This window comes from Borostomias antarcticus, assembly GCF_949987555.1.
Source record: "Borostomias antarcticus genome assembly, chromosome: 4".
Lineage (NCBI taxonomy): Eukaryota > Metazoa > Chordata > Actinopteri > Stomiiformes > Stomiidae > Borostomias > Borostomias antarcticus.
Window position 1 is genome coordinate 26,667,112 of NC_140237.1, and position 13,337 is coordinate 26,680,448.

General features: G+C 46.9%; 1 protein-coding gene across 1 annotated transcript in view; it reads right to left on the reverse strand.

The window, feature by feature from the left end:
* kif18a (kinesin family member 18A) overlaps positions 1 to 13,169 on the reverse strand; it is a gene marked incomplete at its 3' end in the record, with an annotated part of 35,858 nt that extends 22,689 nt beyond the window's left edge. Inside the window, exons 1-6 of the mRNA XM_084437405.1 lie at positions 13,112 to 13,169; positions 12,045 to 12,399; positions 11,712 to 11,869; positions 10,837 to 10,941; positions 10,444 to 10,554; positions 8,152 to 8,349 (exon numbers count right to left, since the gene is read on the reverse strand). Of these exons, the coding sequence (XP_084293531.1) occupies positions 8,152 to 8,349; positions 10,444 to 10,554; positions 10,837 to 10,941; positions 11,712 to 11,869; positions 12,045 to 12,360 (888 nt within the window). The 5' untranslated portion in view covers positions 12,361 to 12,399; positions 13,112 to 13,169. The remainder of the gene's footprint in view (positions 1 to 8,151; positions 8,350 to 10,443; positions 10,555 to 10,836; positions 10,942 to 11,711; positions 11,870 to 12,044; positions 12,400 to 13,111) is intronic.
* Positions 13,170 to 13,337: the final 168 nt, after the last annotated feature.

Sequence of the window (13,337 nt, forward strand, 5' to 3'; positions counted from 1 at the left end):
CTGTCAAGCCGTTCTTGAGATATTGTGTTCATCAGGCCAAAAACACATTTTGAGGTCACAGTGACCTTGAACTTTGACCCCCACGATCTAAGCAGTTCATCCTTGAGTGCCAGTGAACATTTGTACCAAAGGGGAAGGAATTCCGTCAATGCGTTCCCGAGATATTGTATTAACAAACAGACGGCCGTACGGACGGACGGACGGACGGACAACCCGAAACCATAATGCTGTCGCCTGGCGGAGGCATAAAAACTACAGTCTATTCTCAAACAACGGATGGAGCTAAGCTATAGACTACATGAAGGCAGAATAAATGAAGACTAGGCCTCACGCAACATTCAAATATATGGGCTTAAAAAAAAAAAAAAAGGATCCGCAGACAAACTGAAGAACTGGCTGACAGGATATGGAAGTGAAGAACAACAAAACAAAGCATGCATTAGGATATATTCACCGGATAAGAGCCAAACCCCAACGCCAACATTCAATACACATTTAAAGGATTAACATGGTGATTTTCACTTTTTTTGAGTTTGAACGTGCTATTTGCACAATAGGACATTGAAGAAACACAATAAAAACATTAAATCTATCCGTTTTGTCGTTTTTGAGAAACTGGAAGCGTAACATTTTCAGTCCAATTTGACTCGGGGTAAAAATACTCCGAATTCGTGACGTTTTTCCCATTCTTGGCGTCACCCTAAAGTTTGAAAATCCCGCCTCCACTCCCCTACACCCGCCTCCAACAGAAACCTGTCTGCGCCGTTTCACCATCTATCGAACACGGTAAGGTAGTTCTGAACCTTTTCTCATCTTGAGAACAATTGAATAGTTGCAGTCTCAATGATGACCACCTCTTATTTTAATATAATTTGTACATTTTATAGGCCTAATTGTATTTGTGGTTGTCATACAAATTGGGAAGTTTTTACCATGATCGTGTCTGATTAGTAGCCAACCTAGCTAATGTTAGATAAACGAACCATAACGTTAGCTGTAATTGGCAACAGTTTTTAAAAAGCTGTCTGATCCAGCTAGCTATCTGTCTTTATCCAGCATGTTGACGTTAGCTAGCCTAATATTTGGAATGTCAGCTAGCTGTGTTAGTTATCCTAGCATGCTAACGTTAGCTCTCAATGCATTTGCTTTTGGTAACGTTAGCCCTCCAGTGCAATGGCAGAAACACAGCGCACCATACTGTACTCTTCCCTGGCATAAACACAGCGCACCATGCTGTACTCTTCCCTGGCATAAACACAGCGCACCATACTGTACTCTTCCCTGGCATAAACACAGCGCACCATGCTGTACTCTTCCCTGGCATCAAATCTACTTGCACCAGGTGCAAACTGTGCTGTAAGGTTTCCGAAGCGATAGCCTACCATAACTGTTGTGAGCGTGCTTTGTTGTATAGGCCAATACAATAGGCAAAGTTACGAAGTCAAAGGTGGATATAAGTCAGTTTGTCTCCACAAGAATCTCCCGATTATCTCTCGCTCAAACTTAATTCGATATAATTTAGACTTACTGATAAATAGCCTATTGTTGTAATTTATGCTGTTTTGCATATGCAAAATATCGATGCTATTACTAATCGCTTTTATAATTTGTCCCCTTTTCTTGTAGCCAGATCACTACATTTCCAATACTGGGACTCGGGAGGTCCAGGTCCCTTCAGGGCTCTGGAGGTGTGCAGGTCCTGGAGGACAGGTTGCAGCCAATGTCACCTAATGATATTATAAATGTTACAACACCGCCCTGTTTTATGAGAAAGTAGCCTATGTCTTAATTTAATGTCATGTTGTATGCGCAACAATTACCTCGGAAAATAAAGACCTAGTCCTACAGTACCCGTGCGGGCTTTTGTCATTTATTTATTCTCACATTTGAACTTGATCAAACACACCTGCTGTGTACTGAATCGTTTGTCCTAAGGTCTTGTATTGCAGCGTTGTGATGCGCATATAGAGGCTATTGTGCTAAAACTATGACTACATTTCAGGGTGGGTGGAGGTGAAGATATTAAGTCAAGTTATTATGTTCCTTTCATAATTTACAACTCTAAATAATTGTAATTCTGCAAAACATTCTGAAAGTTGTGTAAACCTTATCATCACTGTGGCATCTGCTCCACATAATGTTGATCATCCCAGCACCTCGATCCGACCCAACTTCAGGAAGCATTGCGCATTTTGGGATTAAACAGCTCGAGTAGATATATTCTATTAGAACCAGAGTGCATTACAATAACATTCAAAACGAGATCTATTGACTGCATGACCTGTTAGTCTCCAGACTCCGGAGTAGGCTATACCCCTTGACCGCTGCGCTCACGGAGTCGTGGTGCACGGCCCGCTATCTCCAAACGCATGCAGTCTCCCACATAATTCGGGGTAGGATAAGTAGGCTACATGTAGGCTACATCATCTCCCCCTTTCTGTAAAGCGCACATTGTGTTGCCTTTGTATATGAAACAAGCTATAATGATTGAATTGATCTGACTAATAATCAGTTATTGCGGTGGTATTCCACTCAATTCCTTTATATCACCACAACTGACAGATGTTCCCAGAACAGTAACGTTTCAGTGTTCAACTGGCTTTGTTGGACACCTACTAAGATAAATAACGTTAGACTGGTGAACAATGCGGATTTTATGTCGGTTTCACAGCGCAAATGATCTGTCTTCTGGTAAGACCCACATTTGCAATTATTTGACTAACTAGGTCTATACTGTTCGTAGCTGGCTGAAAGCTAGTCTAATAGCCCAAGCCTCCAAGCTTGCGTGGCCGGCTGCAGGGGGCTATTCCTCTGTCGCGGGGGAGACGTGTCGTCGTTATACTTTTATCGTACTTTTCCCAAATAGGCCTAATGCAAATTCGAGGATACGGCCTGTTAGGTAGCGTGTATCTTTATAATGTTTGGGGGTTAATATAATATTAAGGACTTTGTAAATGCCCCTGGTTAGAAGCTAGAAAAATGGCTATTGATCTGGCTGTTGCGCGATCTAGCTCTTGTGTTGTTTAGCTCGGAGCGGTGGTAGCTATGGTAACGGGGCACACGCCTGTCAATCATAATGATTCCAGTTGGTCATTTGCTCAGAGAACTGTCAGTCAGTTGTTATGAATCACGCCCAGTTTTGAGTGAGTGAACTTTTTGAGTGGCAGATTCAGACCTCTAAAAACATGTTTTAAAAGAATTTGTATGGATGAATTCTGAAATAGTTAAACACATGTGTTTTGTTGTTGCCTAAAGATACCTGGAAAGTGTTATATTGAACCACCATGTTAATCCTTTAAAATCACATTAGACAGTTTCATTTGTAAAACTCAATGTAAAAGATTCACAGTCCAATGGGATTTAGGCAGAGTGTGAAATCTGTGGGATTCTGCATAACCTCAGTCCTATTCTGGCTTGAGCTGTCTCTCTCTCTCTCTCCCTCTCACACACACTCACTACATTTACCATTATTTACAAATCCAGCATGTGGATGCATTGCCAAAGGATTACAATCACACAAACATTATATTTACCATAATCCCATTAAATGGACATAGTTGGAGTATTAAAGGACAGGTTTGGAATTTAGCATTATAAGCCATGTTGAAAGGTTATTTACGATCATATACAACGGCCAATATCAAAGTTACGTCAAACAGTGCACTATCGAGATATAGCCTGTCACCGCTAACACACTCAATGGATCCATAGGTGCATAAACAAAATCCCTCAAAAACACCATAAACTCTCGTTTTCAAAGAAAGGAAACTCACCGAGTGGTCACTGGTGTCCGTTGATGTTCTGGCAAAATAATCGCCAAAAGGTATGCTTCCCATCAGGTTTTATTTATCATTTAGCATAGAATGATTTTCACTCGCAGTACATACGTTTGTAAACTTCCGCTTGAACTTTGGGAGGTCGTGAGTTTGGAGGCTACCGTAGTAGAAGAGCCGCTTCAGGGTCACAGGTCTACACAACAACAACAAGTTGAGAAGCCTAGGATTGCTTTGCAGTTGGTATTTCATTGATAGTGTTCGGTAGTCAGTGTTTGTTGATCAAAACAAATATGGGACACAGATTAATCTAAACATCTCTGGCTTTGTTGTCAATACAAATCAATGGATATAATATGATCAATAAAACCCGATTGGAAGCATACTTTGCGGTGATTAGGGGGTATAGGGTTTGTCCATGTCCTGGAGGTAGGAGGGGGATGTTCCTTTCATTTCCGTGTAGGCGAGTGCCAGAGTTTTAAACTGGATGTGAGCCGCTACAGGAAGCCAGTGTAGGGAACGGAGAAGGGAACTTGTGTGGAAGAACTTGGGGTGGTTGAACACCAGTCGAGCAGCAGCTTTTTGGACAAGTTCCAGGAGTTTAATGGCTGACGCCGGGGCCCCAGCAAGGAGGGAGTTGCAGTAGTCCAGGCGGGAGATGACCAGGGCCTGGATGAGCACCTGCGCTGTTTCATCAGTGAGGAAAGGGCGAATCCTCCTGATGTTGTAGAGATGAATCTGCAGGAGCGTGTAACGGATGCGGATGCAGTCTTGTCCAGATTAAGCTTGAGGTGAAGTGTTGTCATCCACTCCGAGATGTCAGTCAAGCACCCAGCTATGCATGTCTCCACTTGTGTATCCGAAGGAGGAAATGACAGGACCAGTTGGGTGTCATCGGCATAGCAGTGATAGAAGAAGCCATCCATCCATCCATCCATCTTCATCCGCTTATCCGGGGTCGGGTCGCGGAGGAAGCAGCTCCAGCAGGGGGCCCCAGACATCCCTTTCCCTAGCAGCATCAACCAGCTCTGCCTGGGGGATCTTTAGCCGCTCACAGGCCAGTGCGGAGATGTAGTCCCGCCACCTAGTCCTGGGTCTACCCCGCGGCCTCCTCCCAGCCAGACACGCCTGGAACACCTCCCGAGGGAGGCGCCCAGGAGGCATCCTCACTAGATGCCCGAACCACCTCAACTGGCTCCTTTCGACGCAAAGGAGCAGCGGCTCTACTCCGAGTCTCTCCCGGATGACTGAACTTCTCACCCGATCTCTCAGGGAGACCCCAGCCACCCTCCGGAGAAAACTCATTTCGGCCGCTTGTATCCGTGATCTCGTTCTTTCGGTCATGACCCATCCTTCATGACCATAGGTGAGGGTGGGGACGAAGATAGACCGGTAGATCGAGAGCTTTGCCTTTTGGCTCAGCTCTCTTTTCGTCACAACAGTGCGGTAAAGCGACTGCAGAACCGCACCAGCTGCTCCGATTCTCCGGCCATCCGACTCCCTCTCCATGGTTCCCTCACTCGTGAACAAGACCCCCAGATACATGAACTCCTTCACTTGGGGTAAGGACTCATTTCGTACTCGGAGCAGACAGGCCACCGGTTTCCTGCTGAGAACCATGGCCTCAGATTTAGAAGTGCTGATTCTCATCCCAGCCGCTTCACACTCAGTTGCGAACCTATCCAGAGAGTGCTGGAGGTCGCAGGCAGATGATGCCATCAGGACCACATCATCTGCAAAAAGCAGCGACGTGATCCCCAGCTCACCGAACTGCAAACCCCACCTCCCCACGGCTACGCCTCGATATCCTGTCCATGAAAATCACAAACAGGATTGGTGACAAAGCGCAGCCCTGGCGGAGGCAAACCCCCACCGGAAAGGAAGACGACTTACTGCCGAGGACCCGGACACAGCTCTCGCTCTGGGTGTACAGGGATTGGATGGCCCTAAGTAGGGACCCCCTCACCCCATACTCCTGCATAACCCTCCACAAGACCTCTCGAGGGACCCGGTTGTAAGCCTTCTCCAAGTCCACAAAACACAGGTTGGGCAAACTCCCAAGCCCCCTCCAAGATCATTGCGAGAGTGAAGAGCTGGTCGGTGGTTCCACGACCAGGACGAAGTCCGCATTGTTCCTCTTCGATCTGAGGTTCGACTATCGGCTGGACCCTCCTTTCCAGCACCTTGGAGTAAACTTTCCCTGGGAGGCTGAGTAATGTGATGCCTCTATAATTCGCACACACCCTCTGGTCCCCTTTTTTCAATATTGGGACCACCACCCCAGTCTGCCACTCCTTTGGCACTGACCCAGACTTCCACGCAATGTTAAAGAGGCGTGTCAACCAAGACAGCCCCTCTACACCCAGCGCCTTCAGCATTTCTGGACAGATCTCATCAGTCCCTGGGGCTCTGCCACTGTGGAGTTGTTTGACTACCTCAGTGACCTCCTCCAAGGAAATTGACGACCCCCCATCATCTTCCGGCTCTGCCTCGATCGTAGAGGGTGGATTAGTCGGGTTCAGGAGTTCCTCAAAGTGCTCCTTCCAACGCTCAACAACCTCCTCAGTTGAGGTCAGCAGTGTCCCCTCCTTGCTGTATACAGCTTGGATGGTCCCCCGCTTTCCCTTCCTGAGGTGTCTGATGGTCTTCCAGAAACACTGTGGTGCCGACCCAAAGTCCTTCTCCATGGTTTCTCCGAACTCCTCCCACACCCGCTGCTTTGCCTTGGTCACGGCCGAAGCCGCAGCCCTCCGGGCCAGTCGATACCCGGCAACTTCTTCTTGAGTCCCCCGGGCTAACATATCCCGGAAGGCCTCCTTCTTCAGTCGGACGGCTTCCCTGACCACCGCTGTCCACCACGGTGTCCGGGGGTTACCGCCCCTTGAGGTACCTATGGCCCTCAGGCCACAGCTCCCAGCCGCAGCTTCAGCAATGGAGGCTTTGAACACCGACCACTCATGCTCGATGTCCCCAACCTCCACAGGGATGCCTGAGAAGCTCCGCCGGAGGTGGCAATTGAAATCTCTCCGGACAGGCTCTTTCTCCAGACGTTCCCAGTTCACCCTCACTACACGCTTGGGTTTTCCAGGTCTGTCCAGAAGCTTCCCCCGCCATCGAAACCAGCTCACCACCAGATGGTGATCAGTGGACAGCTCTGCCCCTCTCTTTACCCGAGTGTCCAAAACACATGGCCTCAGATCAGATGATACGATAACGAAATCGATCATCGACCTTCGGCCTAAGGTGTTCTGATGCCAGGTGTACTTGTGGGCATCCTTGTGTTCGAACATGGTGTTTGTTATGGACAAACCGTGACTAGCACAGAAGTCCAACAACAAAACACCACTCGGGTTCAGATCGTGGTGGCCATGCCTCCCAATCACGCCCCTCCAAGTTTCTCCATCATTGCGTCCCCTGCAGGAGCCCCCAATAGGACTCCACTCAGGGTCTGCAGGAAGGCCGAGTACTCTGAACTGCTGTTCGGTGCATAAGCACAAACCACAGTCAGAGTCCCCCCCCCCCCCCCCCACAGTCCTAAGGCGCAGGGAGGCGACCCTCTCGTCCACTGGGGTGAAATCCAGCACAGAGGCGCTCAGCTGGGGGCTAGCTAGTATAGCCACATCTGCCTTACGCCTCATACCGTGAGCAACTCCGGAGAAGAACAGGGTCCAACCCCTATCCAGGAGTTTGGTTCAGGCGCCGGTGCTGTGCGTGGAGGTTAGCCCCACCAGGTGTAATTGGTATCGCTCCACCTCCATTTTACCTGTAACCCCAGGTAGGGGGGCAAGGGGGTACTACCACTTGCCCAAGGTGGACCCCCAGACTAGTGGAGGGAAGGAGGCGTCTTACTTCTCCATTCTAGTTTTGCACAGAAAACTAGCCACTGCCGTAGAAGAAGCCATGCGAGCGAATGACAGAGCCCAGAGATGTAGTGTAGAGGGAAAAAAGGAGAGGACCCAGGACAGACCCTTGTGGAACCCCCGTAGTCAAGACGCATTTCTGACATTGACCCTCTCCATGTCACCTGGTAGGAGCGACCCGTCAGGTAGGATGCAAACAGGGAGCGTGCAGAGCCAGTGATGCCTTTCTCCTCGAGGGTGGAGAGGAGGCTCTGGTGGTCTACCATATCAAATGCTTCACACTCACTTGCTGTGAGGGATTTTGTCTATGCACCTATGGATCCTTTGAGTGTGTTAGCGGTGATGGGCTGTAACTCGATAGTGCACTGTTTGACGAAAACTTTGATTTCGGCCGTTGTATATGATCGTAAATAACCTCATAACATAGTTTATATGGACTGCACTTATAAAGCGCTTTTATAATGCTAAATTCCGAACCTATCCTTTAAGTAGCAGCTTACTACTATGTGTGGACCTACCTTGGGGTCAGCCAGGGCGTTGATGACGTTGCCGAGTGCGAGGAGGGAGCGGTTGATGTTGGCACCCTCCCTCTGCCGCGCCCCCCTGGCGTTGGTGGCGCTGGCCCTCTCAGAGCCCGCCAGGTCAATCAGGCTCAGCTTGGCCACGCGCACGTTGGGGTTCAGGCTGGCCGTTCGGTCCTGCTGCCTCAAGTAGATCTGAGGGAAGATTGGAAACTTGAAGTGAATTTCATATACCAAGCAGAAATATATGATAATAATTACAGGACCTCAAAGGTTGTTTGTTGGCCACGTGACAATTACACACCGACACACACGGGTGAGTGAGCAGTAACACAACACACGCTGTAATTTATATTTTACTCTGCATTTGACCCATCTAAGCTGTCGTCTTCCAGGCGCAGCCAGGAGCAATGGGCAGCCACATTGTCACAGTGGCGTGTGGGGACAAGTCCAAGTGCTCAGTCCAAGTTCAGGGACAGGACTGAAGAGCATCAGTTCATCATCATTATCCTCATCATCTGTTCTGCACGTTTTTATATTGGGGTTCTATGTGGAGGATGATAGGGAGAACATGCACACCCCATACAGAAAAGCCCAGGAGCCCATGACCCCGTGCAGGATTCGAACCCGGGACCTTTCTGCTGTGAGGCGACCGTGCAAAGCTCCAAACCACCGTGGCCTATATAGAACTGAGGTGCTCACCCACAAAGGTCTTTGGAGACCAGAAATGACGATACATTGCTATAAAAAATGATTCAAGATTCAAGTTTTTTTGTTGAAATGTAGAGCACTTGAAAGCTACGCTTCAGTAATAATAACCAGTAATAACCAGTTATGGTCCTTTCAGATGCAACACGCTGTGAGCTGCACCTGCTGACTGGGTCAGCTCACTTCTGACTGGGTCAGCTCACTTCTGACTGGGTCAGCTCACTTCTGACTGGGTGGTCAGCCCACTTCTGACTGGGTGGTCAGCTCACTTCTGACTGGGTGGTCAGCTCACTTCTGACTGGGTGGTCAGCTCACTTCTGACTGGGTGGTCAGCTCACTTCTGACTGGGTCAGCTCACTTCTAACTGGGTCAGCTCACTTCTAACTGGGTCAGCTCACTTCTAACTGGGTGGTCAGCTCACTTCTGACTGGGTGGTCAGCTCACTTCTGACTGGGTCAGCTCACTTCTGACTGGGTCAGCTCACTTCTGACTGCGTGTTCAGGGAAGTCAGAGGAGAGCAAAATAGGCCGTTTCAAAAGCTTCCAGTGGGACGTCATTTTGTTGTTGTCAACAACAAAAATGACACCCAAGCTGTGTTTATCATATAGGATACACACTACCTACCTACAAGCTACCTGACTGTTAGAACACACCTGATATGCGTACTACCTGACTGTTAGAACACACCTGATATGCGTACTACTTGACTGTTAGAACACACCTGATATGCGTACTACCTGACTATTAGAACACACCTGATATGCGTACTACTTGACTGTTAGAACACACCTGATATGCGGTACTTGGTGAGACGTATTTCCCAGATAAGGCTTTACTCCCGAGGTCTCGGTTCAAGCGTAAACTTGTGTTGTACAATTCAGGGAATTCCAGCATACAAAATATTAGCTTTTTCTCCATTTTGCCTTCTGTCTGGGGCCTCAGAATAGGTCCGCGCCAACTTTTCAAGGATTTTTTTTACTCGACGTGTGAAACGTTGCGTACGGCACTTTCTAAGCAACCTCAAGATTAAAGATTCCTTTTATTGGTCACATGGAATGTATGCTGTAGTCACAAGGAAATGTTGCTGCTGGCTCCAATATTATGCTACAGAAACTACTACTACTCAATTTCCAAATGACATATTTCTAAAAATTACAAAGAAAAATTACACAATAATAACAAACAAATAGCATAATATACTTGGAGCCGGCAAGGCGGCTGCAGAATAGGGTTAGGGTTAGGGAATAGGTCCGCGCCATCTTTTCAAGGATTTTTTTGTGCGTGGCCATGCACCCCTGGCCATGCACTCTGACCCCTGGCCATGCACTCTGACCCCTGGCCATGCACCTTGACCCCTGGCCATGCACCTTGACCCCTGGCCATGCACCTTGACCCCTGGCCATGCACTCTGACCCCTGGCCATGCACTCTGACCCCTGGCCATGCACTCTGACCCCTAGCCATGCACAAGTACATTTCTGGAGAAATGAGGTGTCAACATCAGCCCCTTCCACACAACCATGAGCCTTTCATCCTGCTGTTCTAGGGATTAGCTGAGCTTGGTATTAAGAGTTTGGCCGACCTGAAACACAGCGTGGGAGCGCGACGAGGTGGCGTTCATATCTGTGGGGTGCTGAGTCCTGTTACGGTTCCCATAATCCAGTGCCTCCAGGAGGTGCTCAGCAGACTTGGGCTGCAGAAAAAGAGGATATGAGCATGTACTGTTAAACAACAAATTAATTTATTTTAAAATGCAGAGAGGGGGAACGCTACTACTTCAGCAACAACATATAAAACAAGGAAAGAGATGCTCATCATAAAGTAGGTCACACCAGATAATCAAGAAAAAAAGCTTAATCTCAAACTACAGCAGTATGTGTGTACTGTATTGTAGTCTTGTATGAATGACGTGACTATTGTGTGTCAACCATTGAGATAAAATCCATACGGGTTCAATCTGTGTAGTGTCACCCACCTGGTGCAGCGTGAGGTCTTGAACAACCACTCCTTTGATGCCGTCTTCTCTTACTGCCAGAGGACCCTTGTTCGCTAGTAGGTCCCGGATCTGCTCGTTGTACACCTGCAATTTATTGTTATTTTAATTGAGACTTTTTGTGTGCATTATTCTGACATATTTACTCAACCTTGACATACAGACACACACACACGTATAGGATTGGTCGATATTAAAATAATGTCAGTAATACCGTGGCTTGGCTGAATACTCGATTCTGATTGGCTGCTGGGTGTGCCTGAATTCTCTATAACTGCACACCTCTGGATGTAGTGCAGGCTATTTGTCTTATTACTGTTCCAAATCAATACTCCAACCAGACCCCCCACGCTAGCCTACTGAGATGGTTAACCACCATCTAGCTTTCTGTCAATGTGTGATGTCTTTACTTTCTAGAGAGCTGCAGCCATTTCCCACAAAATTGTGATCAATTGTTAACGCTTTGTGTTGGCATTCTTGCAACAAAATTTCCAATCACAATCTGAACGTCGCACAACTCACACCTTTGAATGTGCTCTGTGGTGCTGCACTCTTTTACCGGTGGCTCTGCTTGAACTTACAGTCTGTCAAATGATTTGGGGGATAATATCTCTATCTAGCTACGCAGAGTGGACATGGACATAAAGATGGGAGGATGGTGTAATTCCAGACATTTCCCAACCCTACAGACGAACTCAAATCCTCAAATTCAAAGATTCATTAACCAGCCTGAATGAAATGGACTAGACACGCAGAGAAAGCTTCATTTACTACATAATTACAGTGGGGAAAATTATTTCCAGGTAAAGTGTTCTGTACCACTGGAGAGGACAACTTAAACCAGAGCAAAGATTCACCTCGAGATATGAGAAAACAATATCAAACTCCTTGTCGTCCTTGAGCCCCTCCATGCGTCTGAAGAGCTCCTTCATGGTGCGGTACATTACTCCGGGGTCATCGCTGCTGCCCAACATTGTGTGCGTCTTGCCTGCTCCAGTTGCACCATAAGCAAACACTGAAATTTTTACAAAGAGAATATTTAATATTTATACTTATTCAGATGACAAGCAAGTATTTTAGATACCAAGCCTTGTGTTTGACAGAGGATCCACCATCTGCTGTTTACCTAATATGACCTAATATGCTGAAGTTCAGTTATATTTGGTTATAACTATGTAACAATAGCTTACCCGTGCAGTTGAATCCATTCAACACTCCATCCAGGATTCCCTTGGTAGTGTTCTCAAAGATGTCAATTTGAGTGGAATCCTCCCCAAACACATTATCAAAGACAAACGTCAGGTCCTTGTTGGCCTTCTTGTTGAGATCTCTACTTCTGTGTCTCTGTGGCCCAAAAGATGATATATCATTTTCCTTTGGGTCAAAAATAAGCATGTGGTTGTCCACAACCTGGACCACCTGCCTGAGGTTCTGGCTCTTCTCCTTGTCATTGAAGGGTCTCATGCGAACAACCACCTTGACGTGGCTGCAAACCTCACTTGCCATCGTGGTCCCTCTTTGATCCGTGACTTCAGGACTGTTTTTCTGAAATGATACAGAGAAACGTTGAAACGGGGAAAGATAATCTCATTGGGTCAGCTAAATGGCCAATAGTACTAGCTAGCTAACGTATTTATAAAAAAACTTTAAAAAAAACTATTAACCTAGCTAGTTATCTAGCAAGAGATGGTCTTGTTTGGCAGCTGATCACGCATCATGACGAAGTTGTAAAGCTAGCTTGCAAACCAAATAGACTAACTTTAACATGTAAACTGGGGAGTTAAAGAAAATGTAAACGTTAAGTAATGACCGTTGGGAACTGAACTGAACGAGTTAAGGTGCGCTAGGCTACCACAACTAGGCTATATCTGCCTCATTAAAACTACAATTGATAGTCTAAGTATTACGTTTTCGCCCCTGGGATTCATCCCTTTTTATCTACCGACTCAGTAGCCTACCATCCAGTAACCTAGAGATGCTGGCTAACCAAAATTAATGTGAGGAGGTATAGGCTCTTGCTTTGTATGAATATAGGCCTATTAGACTACGTATTATCTTACCATTTGGCTAACGCTAGCTCGCTAGCCAGCTACGTCAACAAAGAGGCGCACTTCACTACAAATCCCTTCACGTCTTTAGTAACACAAATTCGCCATTAACTTTCCGTAACATGAACAACTGACTATTACTTGTTAACAAAAGCTGGATACATTCAACATTAACCAGGGGCATATAATACGAAACAAATCCAACATACCCAGGAATCTTTTCGTTAGCTGGCTTCTAACTGCAACCACACTGCACGAAGAAATTCAAAAACAAGCGCCCAGCCTACTTTCCTTCGGAACATCTGATTGGCTGACATTCATCCGTCCACAGGCTCCCATTGGATAGACAGCAGGAACTCATGACGCTGCCTTCAGGAAGTAACATGGGAAATGAAGAAATGATATAAGCGTGCATGCACCGCACAGCACATACTA